Raw genomic sequence first — 11,414 nt, 5'->3', positions numbered from 1 at the left:
ACGAGCGGGGTCCTCACGAGCCCCCCGTTCATGCCAGGAAGTTTGTAGAGAAGTACCATAAGGCTAGATGGCAGCTCGTGGGCAGCGTTCGGCGGGCTGATGTGTCTGTATGTGTTAACGTGTATTTGTCATGTATTTGTAAACCACTCTATTTAAATTGTGCAGCGCTGCATAATTTGTTGGTGCTTAATAAATAAAGGATCATAATAATAATGAATAGTCGCTGGAGTCTGGTGATGGAAAATTGTTTGTGACATTTAAGACAGGATGGCTGATCGAGGGTCGTGTGCGTGGCTGAGAAGCACATATATGTTTGAAGAACCCAGAGATACCGAGATTTCCTTTAGTGTTAAAACATGTGGCACAGTCCAAACCCTTTATGGCTTCTCCCTGCTTCGAATTCTGAGATGTTTAACAAGATGCGAGTTACAGGGCAGGCATTTTCCGCACCCAGAGAACACAGGAAGGGTTTCTCTCCTGTGTGAGTCCTCTGGTGGAGGGGGGGGGGGAATCTGAGGACCGTGTGTATAACATTTCCCGCAATAAGCAGGAATAACGTTTCCCCCCGGTGTGAAGTCTGAGATGTTCAACGAGGATCGAGTAGCTGCTCCCCACACATTTCCAAACTGATGAGAATGTTTTGTCCTCCGCTGTGAATCCGCTGGTGGTAGGTTAAATTAGAGTATTGTTTAAAACATTTCCCGCACTCAGAACACGAGAAAGGCTCCTCCTCGGTGTGGACTCTGACGTGCTGGACAAGGTTCCAGTTACTGGTAAAACTTTTCCCGCACACAGAACACGGATACGGCTTCTCTCCTGTGTGACTGCGCTGGTGGACGGCAAAACCCGAGGAGTGCGCGAAACATTTCCCGCACTCGGAACAGGAATACGGCTTCTCCCCGGTGTGAATTCTGAGATGCTCAACAAGGCCCGTGCTACTAGTAAAACATTTCCCGCACTTGGAACACGGAAATGGTTTTTCACCCGTGTGAATCCGCTGGTGGCGTACAAAATGTATCTTCTGATTAAAAGATTTCCCACAATCGGAACACGAAAAGGGCTTCTCTCCGGTGTGAATTCTCAGGTGTCGAACAAGGTTTGCGTTACTCTTAAAACTCTTCCCGCACTCTGAACACGAGAAAGGCTTCTCCTCAGAGTGGATTCTGAGATGTTGAACAAGGTTTGAGTTGCTGCTAAAATGTTCCCCGCACTCAGAACACAGAAATGTTTTTTCCCCTGCGTGAGCCTGCTGATGGAAGACAAAATCGGAGGACCTTGCGAAACATTTCCCGCACTCGGAGCAGGAATAAAGTTTCTCCCCGGTGTGAAGTCTGAGATGTTGATCAAGGTTCCAGTTCCTGGCAAAACATCTCCCGCACTCGGAACACGAAAAAGGCTTCTCGCCGGTGTGAATTCGGAGATGTTTTACGAGGTTTGAGTTACTGGTAAAACATTTCCCGCACTCCGAGCAGGAATAAGACTTCCTAGCTCTGTGAATACGCCGATGCCTAATGCACTCAGAGTTAGAACTTTTCTCGCAGCCCAGAGAGGAGGCCGCCGATCTATCATGGATGGTCTGATGTAGAAGAAGATCAGAGTCACTGGTAAACCGTTCCTGACACTCGGGGCAGCTATAAGTACCCTCATCGGGGGGTGTTTCACACTGAAAATGTGTGTTACTGGTTTGGGTTTTATCAGTAGAAGTAGATCCCTTGTGTTCGGTTGGGATCCAATAATCTTCATTGGAAGCGGATTCCTCCTTTACGTGGACAGACGTGTTATCCCCCCCGTCGTGCTCTGTGTGTGTATCGGGGGCTGAGACATTTCCGTCTTCATCTGAGGGGGATCCGTCCTCATTACGAGTCGATGTGAGCTCTGTCTGTGGAGACTCCGCCGGGTCACAAATGTCTGTCTCTTCACACGAGGCGGATTCCTCCTTAATAAAATGAGACGTCTTACAGTCCAGCGGAGAATTAGGGACTCGATCTCTGACCTCGGATGCATCTGTCGGAGAGAAATGATCAAATTAAGCAGATTTCAGATCTCTCGCGGCTGCCTTATTCCCGAGTATTTATTATACGGACCTCACATTTTACATGTTATTTGTTACAGTGAAGATGCCTTAATATCTACACACAGACCGCAGGGATTAAACCTCTTACCCGGAGAGCCGCGGGGCTGGTGGGTCTCCATCATCACGTCCCTGTAAAGCTCCTTGTGTCCTTCTAAATACTCCCACTCCTCCATGGAGAAATAGACGGTGACATCATCACACCTTACAGGAACCTGAGACACACAATGAGCCGTCACCATCCAGACACACGCCTCGGTGTTACTGTATAACGTCCCGTTCCCAGCAGCGCTCACCTCTCCAGTCAGCAGGGACATCATCTTGTTGGTCAGTTCCAGGATCTTCTGCTCGCGGTTCCTCTCGTGGGTCAGCGAGTGAGGTGGAGGCACCGGGCTGGGGCTCCGGGTCCCGGGGGGTCCGTCTGACACACGGGGGCCATTGCTGGGTGGGACGCAGTCACTGGGCTTCCTCACAATCATATAATCCTGTATATCGGGAAAGATATTGAAATATCGATGAGCAAAGAAACATCTGAGCTGCAGTTTGTGGACAGAACGACATCCATGTTCCGGCCCCAGAGACACCGGCCCCTCACCTCTCCGCTCAGCAGGGAGATGATCTCCAGGGTGAGCCTCAAGATCTTCTCAGCCACCGGATCCTTGTCCATGTTCAGTCCTAAACCGGACTCTTTCCTGGGTCACCACGTTTGGCGCTCAGACGCCTCCCTGTACCACAAATTCTAATAACGTGACGGCAAAAAGACAAACCCCAAAGAGAGCGCAGCAGCCGTCACATCACCCGGCACAGGGTCACTGTATAGGGCGGTCTGTCGGTAACTGAGGAAGGAGCATCAGCCCCTAGACCAGATCCGGGCCCTCGGCAGCTGCCTCTGGGACTGTCCAGGTCTAACTCCTGGGCCCCGACTGCCCCTCCCCCAGAGCTGTCATGGGTTACATTAGTCACATTTGTTGGTTGCGTGTTTGATTTGTCTTTATTAAGTTATTAGTACCCCGTTACCCCCTCTCTCCGATACCCCATGTGTCTGTGATTTGATTGCTGGGTAATTAATTGGTCGGTAAACACCCAACAAGCAGCGATCAGTAAGTAGGGAGCGCGACAATCAATACTCAGCTGCTGCCGCACCGGATTATTGTGTTTATTCCGCTCCCTTTACTCTCCTCTGTCATTAATAGAATTTTTCCCTCCCTTCAGCCACCAGGCACCCCCCCCATCTCTCCGCTCCCACAAATCCTATCCCCACCTCTCTCACTTCTATTTGTAGCAGCAGAGTGGACATCTCCCCAAATCCTGGCCCTCCTTTCTTCCTTCGTTCCCTTTCCTAACCCTCTCGTGACCGCGTCTCCTCGTGGGGTCCCCTCTTCCTCTCCTCTGATGTTCCTTCTGTCATCCTTGGAGACGTCAGCGTCCCACCGCTTTCCTTCACCTCCTCACACAACTCATGATGATGTCACACCTTGGACCTTATTTCTTTCTAGCGTGTTCTCTCTCACTTCTCTAATTCCCCCTCCCTGACCACAACTTCTTATCCTGCCTCCTACCCCGTTCCTCGCCTTCTCAGAGACCTCTCAATCTCCAGGACTTCTAAACCGATTTACTTCCTCAAACATCTCCCCAAACTCGCCGCCTCTCTCTACAACTCCACCTCACCTCCGCTCGATGACGGAGCCCCAACTACTCCTCGTTCTCCGAGACGCTCCCATTATGAACCTCGGCACACGAACCGTCGCCCAACTGGATGTATTACCCCGCTCTCACCCTTACTAACGAAACCTCCCTCACCTCCTCTCCTCCCGTCTCATAACCCAAAGCGTCTCTTCAGTGCCTTAAACCCCCCATCACAACTACCCCTGCCACTAACCTCACTGCCTCTGACTGTGCCACATACTTCAATGATAAGATCTGAGCCCCGCAGCCACTACCTCTGGTCTACCTCAGGGTGTTCCAGCCCTGTAACTACTACCACTGGTATACCCCAGGTTGTCCCAGCCCTGTTCCTGCTACTTCTGTTCTACCCCAGGGTGTCCAAGCCCTGTACCCACTACTCCTGTTCTACCCCAGAGTGCCCCAGCCCTTTACCCACTACTTCTGTTATACCCCAGGGTGTCCAAGCACTGTAACTAGCACTTCTGGTCTACCCCAGGGTGTCCCAGCCCTGTACCTACTACCTCTGGTCTACCCCAGGGTGTCCCAGCGTTGTACCTACTACCTCTGGTCCACCCCAGGGTGTCCCAGCATTGTACCTACTACCTCTGGTCCACCCCAGGATGTCCCTGCCCTTTACCTACTCCCTTTGAGCTCTCCAAGTCCTGTACCAACTACCTCAGAGCTCCCCCAGGTTGTCACGACCCCGTAGTTCCTACCTTTACTATCCCAGCCCTGTAGCCACTACCTCTGGGCGTCCCGGCTACTCAAGCTGTCTCCAACTGATCTGCACTGCGCATGCTCCTCCCACAGCCAGCCAGCACGGAAATGGCCGGAGTAACCCGACTATGGGCGGATGTGAGGTCACAGGAAGTGAGTGCACATGACGGCCATCTTTGTTTCAGGCAACTCCCCCTCACAGCTCTACCGGAAGTCCTGGCACAGCAGAGGAACCCCACAGGAAGGATGGCTCGTATTATTATTACTAATACAACTCCTGTCATGCACAGCCACACCTGGCCGGCTCAGAGTGATGACAGATGTCTCCTTTAATGCATGGATATGATTGTGCTCCGCCCACTCTGTTCTCAGAGCAGCCAATCACTGACAGGAAAGTGCTGGATGTGATTGGTGGATTGATTTGTTTATTAAAGCATCATGCGCGCTCCGCTCGCCCCGCAAGGGGGTGTTTTCAGTCAGTTACCCCGGTCTCAGGTGGGGTGGTGGCCGCCAACCATAATTTTATGTAAGGGTTAATCCCGGGGGCCGCATCGGCCATCTTTCTCCACATATTGCCACAATCTGGAATTTTGGTAGCTACCTGGAGCTCCCGTTTTAGTGTCTCTGGGAGTTCAGTGCTTGGCGCAAAGGACTCCATCACATAAGCACTGGCACACGCATGTACACACACACGCGCCTACACACCAACACGCGCATGTACACACACACCGCCTCACAGATTTACACACTCTCACAAACACTTTACACACACACACACGTAGACACCGGCGCTACATACACCTACAAACGCTCACTAACACACACTCCCCCTCACAGATTTACACACACACTCTCACACTTTACACACACACGTAGATACAGACGCTACATACACCTACAAACGCTCACTAACACACACTCCCCCTCACAGATTTACACACACTCTCACAAACACTTTACACACACACACGTAGATACAGACGCTACATACACCTACAAATGCTCACTAACACACACTCTCACAAACACTTTACACACACACACGTAGACACCAACGCTACATACACCTACAAACGTTCACTAACACACACTCCCCCTCACAGATTTACACACACACTTTACACACACACGTAGACACCGACGCTACATACACCTACAAACGTTCACTAACACACACTCCCCCTCACAGATTTACACACACTCTCACACTTTACACACACACACGTAGACACCGACGCTACATACACCTACAAACGTTCACTAACACACACTCCCCCTCACAGATTTACACACACACTCTCACACTTTACACACACACACGTAGATACAGACGCTACATACACCTACAAACGCTCACTAACACACACTCCCCCTCACAGATTTACACACACTCTCACAAACACTTTACACACACACACGTAGATACAGACGCTACATACACCTACAAATGCTCACTAACACACACTCCCCCTCACAGATTTACACACACTCTCAAACACTTTACACACACACACGTAGACACCGACGCTACATACACCTACAAACGTTCACTAACACACACTCCCCCTCACAGATTTACACACACACTTTACACACACACGTAGATACAGACGCTACATACACCTACAAACGCTCACTAACACACACTCCGCCTCACAGATTTACACACACACTTTACACACACACGTAGATACAGACGCTACATACACCTACAAACGCTCACTAACACACACTCCGCCTCACAGATTTACACACACACTTTACACACACACACGTAGATACAGACGCTACATACACCTACAAACGCTCACTAACACACACTCCGCCTCACAGATTTACACACACTCTCACAAACACTTTACACACACACGTAGACACCGACGCTACATACACCTACAAATGCTCACTAACACACACTCCCCCTCACAGATTTACACACACACGTAGATACTGACGCTACATACACCTACAAACGCTCACTAACACACACTCCGCCTCACAGATTTACACACACTCTCACAAACACTTTACACACACACGTAGACACCGACGCTACATACACCTACAAACGCTCACTAACACACACTCCCCCTCACAGATTTACACACACTCTCACAAACACTTTACACACACACACACGTAGACACCGACGCTACATACACCTACAAACGCTCACTAACACACACTCCCCCTCACAGATTTACACACACACTCTCACACTTTACACACACACACATAGATACAGACGCTACATACACCTACAAACGCTCACTAACACACACTCCCACTCACAGATTTACACACACACGTAGATACAGACGCTACATACACCTACAAACGCTCACTAACACACACTCCGCCTCACAGATTTACACACACACTCTCACACTTTACACACACACACGTAGATACAGACGCTACATACACCTACAAACGCTCACTAACACACACTCCCCCTCACAGATTTACACACACACTTTACACACACACGTAGATACAGACGCTACATACACCTACAAACGCTCACTAACACACACTCCGCCTCACAGATTTACACACACTCTCACAAACACTTTACACACACACACGTAGATACAGACGCTACATACACCTACAAACGCTCACTAACACACACTCCCCCTCACAGATTTACACACACGCACACGTAGACACGCTACATACACCTACAAACGCTCGGCCCCTCACGCTGCCCACTTTTCCTGCTTCAAACATCATCTTTGCCGATGAAATGTTCACTCTCTGCCCGATATACCCCCCCCCCCGTGACAGGAGCGACGATAGCGGGATTACCCGTCAGTCCTCACAATGTTACGGCAGAACGAGTCCCTTTTACCGCAACGCTAGTTCTGCTTCGTGTTTGGGGTTACATGCAAAGAGCGCTATTCGTTTAACCCTTCGCAGGCTGCATCTCTGGCTGCTGTCCTGGGCTAAAGGAGCAGCTTCTGACGGGGTTTCCATCGCATTCGCAGCAGATAAAAAGCTCATTGGCCCAACGTCGTCTTCCTATTCTTCAAACCAACGTAAAACCTCAGAGTATGAATTATAGTAATTAGGAAATGTAACAAATAACTGATTCTCGTGACTTTTTATTCCGACCGCGATGTGAGCTCCGACGGGATTGTGAAAAATCCGGTTCTTTCAGGACGAGACCCAACCATACAGAGAACGGCCGACCTCCTCGCGGCGTAAATGTTATTTTTATTCAGCTATCACTTCTCCTAACAAAATCTACGAGTCAGAAAATCAATTCAGATCTGACCATGCGCTATGATTTAAAAAAATACTCGTCCATGTGTAATAATCCTCATATACTCAACCCCGATCATCGCGTAATATCATCATCGCAATATCACAGGAGTGACGTTAGAAGTCCAACATTCAGAGACGCCTACACCGATCATACTCGCTACGTGATGGGGTTTCGGTTTGTAAAATAACATATATATTTATACTAAAATGTGGTATTTAAAGAAAAAAATATATGCAATGGTTGGATAGCTCTGGCTTTGGGATCTTAAGCGACTCTAATTGTTCTTTTGTTCTCCTTCCGCACCTCACCCGGCTTCAGGTGGGCATCGCGTTCTTCATCTGACCTGCCTTTTTTTTTTCCTTTTTGCGTGAATTTGCTCATCTCCGTTATATTTCTCCCATTACGACGTGCGTTTTCTCGTCTATATCCTGGCGCTCGCTCGAGTTGCTTTCGCATTTAGTGCACGCCATTGCCTCCTCCTCCTCCGCGTGAATTCGCTGATGCGTACTCAGCTGTGACTTTCTGCTAAAACATTTGCCGCATTGAGGGCACCCGACCGGTTGCTCTCCCGTGTGAGTTCTCAGGTGCTGATTGACCCCCGACTTTGTGGTGAAACATTTCCCGCATTCTGAACACGCGAAGGGCTTCTCCCCCGTGTGACATCGCGCATGCTGCTGGAGACGTTGCTTTGTATAAAAACACTTTCCGCATTCCAGACACGCGAACGGTCTCTCGCCTGTGTGATGCTTCCCGTGCACGGTGAGCTCGGACTTGCTGGTAAAGCATTTCCCGCATTCAGGACACCCAAACGGTTTCTCGCCCGTGTGATGTCGTTCATGTATCGCGAGATTTGACTTTGTGGTGAAACATTTCCCGCACTCCGAACACGCAAACGGCTTCTCTCCCGTGTGCGTTCTCATGTGTTTATTGACTTCTGACTTGGTGCCAAAGCACTTCCCGCACTCGTGACACGCGAATGGTTTCTCTCCTGTGTGGACTCTCTTGTGAGCGCTGAGGCTCCCTGCCGCAGTGAAGAGCTTCCCGCATTCCGGACATGAAAACGGTTTGGCTCCCGTGTGAGTTCTCAGGTGTTTGTTGACCTCGGACTTCCTGCTAAAACACTTTCCGCATTCGGAACACGCGAAGGGCTTCTCTCCCGTGTGCCACCGCTCGTGCTGCTTGAGATCTGATTTGATAGTAAAGCATTTCCCGCACGAGGGACACGCGAAGGGCCTCTCGCCGGTGTGACTCCGTTCGTGTTGGGTCAGCTGGGGCTTTGTGATGAAACGTTTCCCGCACTCAGCGCACGGATACGGTCTCACCCCCGTGTGAAGCCTCACATGCAAACTAAGGGTCATCTTCCGCCGGAAACGTTTCCCGCACTCGGAGCACTCAAACGGCTTCTCCCCGGTGTGAACGCGCTCGTGGTCTTTGAGCTCGCACCTCGTGATGAAACATTTCTCGCACGCCGAGCAGGCAAATGGCTTCTCTCCGCTGTGTAACTGCGCATGTCTCTGTAGCTCCGGCTTGGTAAAGAAGCTTTTCCCGCACTCTGAACACGCGTACGGCTTCTCCCCGGTGTGAATCCGCTCGTGCCTGGTAAGCGCTTGCTTGGTGGTGAAACCTTTCCCGCACTCGGAACACACAAACGGTCTCTCGCCGGTGTGACGACGTTCATGTTGGATAAGGTTGGGTTTCGTGATGAAACGCTTCCCGCATTCAGCGCAGGCGAACGGCTTCTCCCCCGTGTGGACTTTCTCGTGTGTGTTACGATTAGCCAATAAGGTGAAGCATTTCCCGCACACGGAACACGCGTATGGTTTGTCCCCGGCGTGAATTCTCTCGTGTGTTCTAAGATCACTCATTTGTGTGGAAAGTTTCCCGCACTCGGAACACGGAAAGGCTTCCTCTGCTGTTTGATCCATTTCTGTACAGCCGAGATTGGATCCAAAGTATCCAGAACCTCAAATTTCTATGAATGTTTCTATTTTGCTCACTAAACACTTTATCCACCGGAGATTGGGGTTCCTCGGCTGCGAGTGGCGGCACTTTTATCCCCAAACTCCTCGTTACGGATCGTTTCAGGATTTTCCTTGTGATTGTATTTGTTTCTTCAGACTCGATGATGAGAGAGATGACGCAGGAGAAGATCTTCCATCTACGTGGTCAGAACGTCTGGTTATTCGGAATATTTACACTCCTTGGAAAAAAGCAAAAACAGTTATTATTTAAAACACAGAGATTTGGTGAAAAGACAGCGTTTCTGGTAATGGGGGTCATTTTCTATTCGTTCTTTTCAGTTTAATTATCAGAGATCGGGAACAGGGCCCGGAAAGCGATATCTAGATATTTAACAGATGAAACCAAACTACGGAAGGAAATTAAACATCCTGACTCCTGTAACTCTGTGCTAGCCGGTGTCCCTCATACCTCTTACAATCTGCCAGACTTATCTTCCTCCATCCAGCTCTCTACTAACCCCTCTCCCCCGTCTATCTCTGGTACTTCAGGATTCTCTCGCTGGTTCCTCTACATCCGTCTCATCCGTCTCTTCCCCCCCCCCGTCTATCTCTGGTACTTCAGGATTCTCTCGCCGGCTCCTCTCCGCCCATCGTATCCGTCTCTCTCCCCCCCGTCTATCTCTGGTACTTCAGGATTCTCTCGCCGGCTCCTCTCCGCCCATCGTATCCGTCTCTCTCCCCCCGTCTATCTCTGGTACTTCAGGATTCTCTCGCCGGTCCCTCTACGTCCGTCTCATCCGTCTCTCCCCCCGTCTATCTCTGGTACTTCAGGATTCTCTCGCCGGTCCCTCTACGTCCGTCTCATCCGTCTCTCCCCTTGTCTATCTCCGGTACTTCAGGACTCTCTCACCAGTCCCTTTATGTCCATCTCATCCGTCTCTCCCCTTGTCTATCTCCGGTACTTCAGGACTCTCTCGCCGGTTCCTTTCCGCCCATCGTATCCGTCTCTCTCCCCCCCGTCTATCTCTGGTACTTCAGGATTATCTCGCCGGTCCCTCTACGTCCGTCTCATCCGTCTCTCCCCCCCGTCTATCTCTGGTACTTCAGGATTCTCTCGCCGGTCCCTCTACGTCCGTCTCATCCGTCTCTCCCCTTGTCTATCTCCGGTACTTCAGGACTCTCTCACCAGTCCCTTTATGTCCATCTCATCCGTCTCTCCCCTTGTCTATCTCCGGTACTTCAGGACTCTCTCGCCGGTTCCTTTCCGCCCATCGTATCCGTCTCTCTCCCCCCCGTCTATCTCTGGTACTTCAGGATTCTCTCACCTACATCTCGTGCTTCACGCCAGTTCCTCTACACCAGTCACGGTGTCCCAGCCCTGTAGCCACTATCTTTGGTCCACCCCCAGTGTGTCCCAAACCTGTACCCACTACCTCATCTCCCCCAGGCTGTCCCAGCCAGGTAGCCACTACCTCTCAGCTCCCTATGACGTCTAAAACCCGTAGTTCCTACCTCTTGACGTTCTGCTACTAAGTATCCTCCTGGTAGCAGACAATGATCTGCACTGCGCATGCTCCTCCCACAGCCAGCACGGAAATGAGTGTATGTGATGTAACAGGAAGTGAGTGCACAGGACGGCCATATTTGTTTCTGGCAAGTTCCTCTCACAGCTATACCAGGACTCCTGGGACTGCAGAGAAGCTCCACACGAAGGATGTCTCATATTATT

At 50.5% G+C, this 11,414-nt stretch overlaps 2 protein-coding genes across 2 annotated transcripts; both read right to left on the bottom strand.

Annotated features, from left to right (window-relative positions):
* Positions 1-544: 544 nt before the first annotated feature.
* LOC128469255 (gastrula zinc finger protein XlCGF57.1-like) lies at positions 545-2,746 on the bottom strand. The gene is made up of 3 exons (XM_053451082.1): positions 2,667-2,746; positions 2,142-2,556; positions 545-2,004 (listed from the first exon to the last, which is right to left on the bottom strand). Exons 1-3 carry the CDS (start codon positions 2,736-2,738, stop codon positions 587-589), a joined length of 1,905 nt encoding a protein of 634 aa, XP_053307057.1. The 5' UTR covers positions 2,739-2,746; the 3' UTR covers positions 545-586.
* A 5,229-nt stretch (positions 2,747-7,975) lies between these two features.
* LOC128469165 (gastrula zinc finger protein XlCGF26.1-like) lies at positions 7,976-11,363 on the bottom strand. Its single transcript, XM_053451001.1, has 2 exons — positions 11,198-11,363; positions 7,976-9,924 (listed from the first exon to the last, which is right to left on the bottom strand). The coding sequence occupies exon 2, from the start codon at positions 9,647-9,649 to the stop codon at positions 8,111-8,113; it is 1,539 nt and encodes a 512-aa protein (XP_053306976.1). The 5' UTR covers positions 9,650-9,924; positions 11,198-11,363; the 3' UTR covers positions 7,976-8,110.
* Positions 11,364-11,414: the final 51 nt, after the last annotated feature.

The sequence above is a fragment of the Spea bombifrons genome, chromosome 11 (assembly GCF_027358695.1).
Source record: "Spea bombifrons isolate aSpeBom1 chromosome 11, aSpeBom1.2.pri, whole genome shotgun sequence".
NCBI lineage: Eukaryota > Metazoa > Chordata > Amphibia > Anura > Pelobatidae > Spea > Spea bombifrons.
Note: the sequence above shows the minus strand (reverse complement) of the source record. Positions and strands in the feature narration are given on the sequence as shown.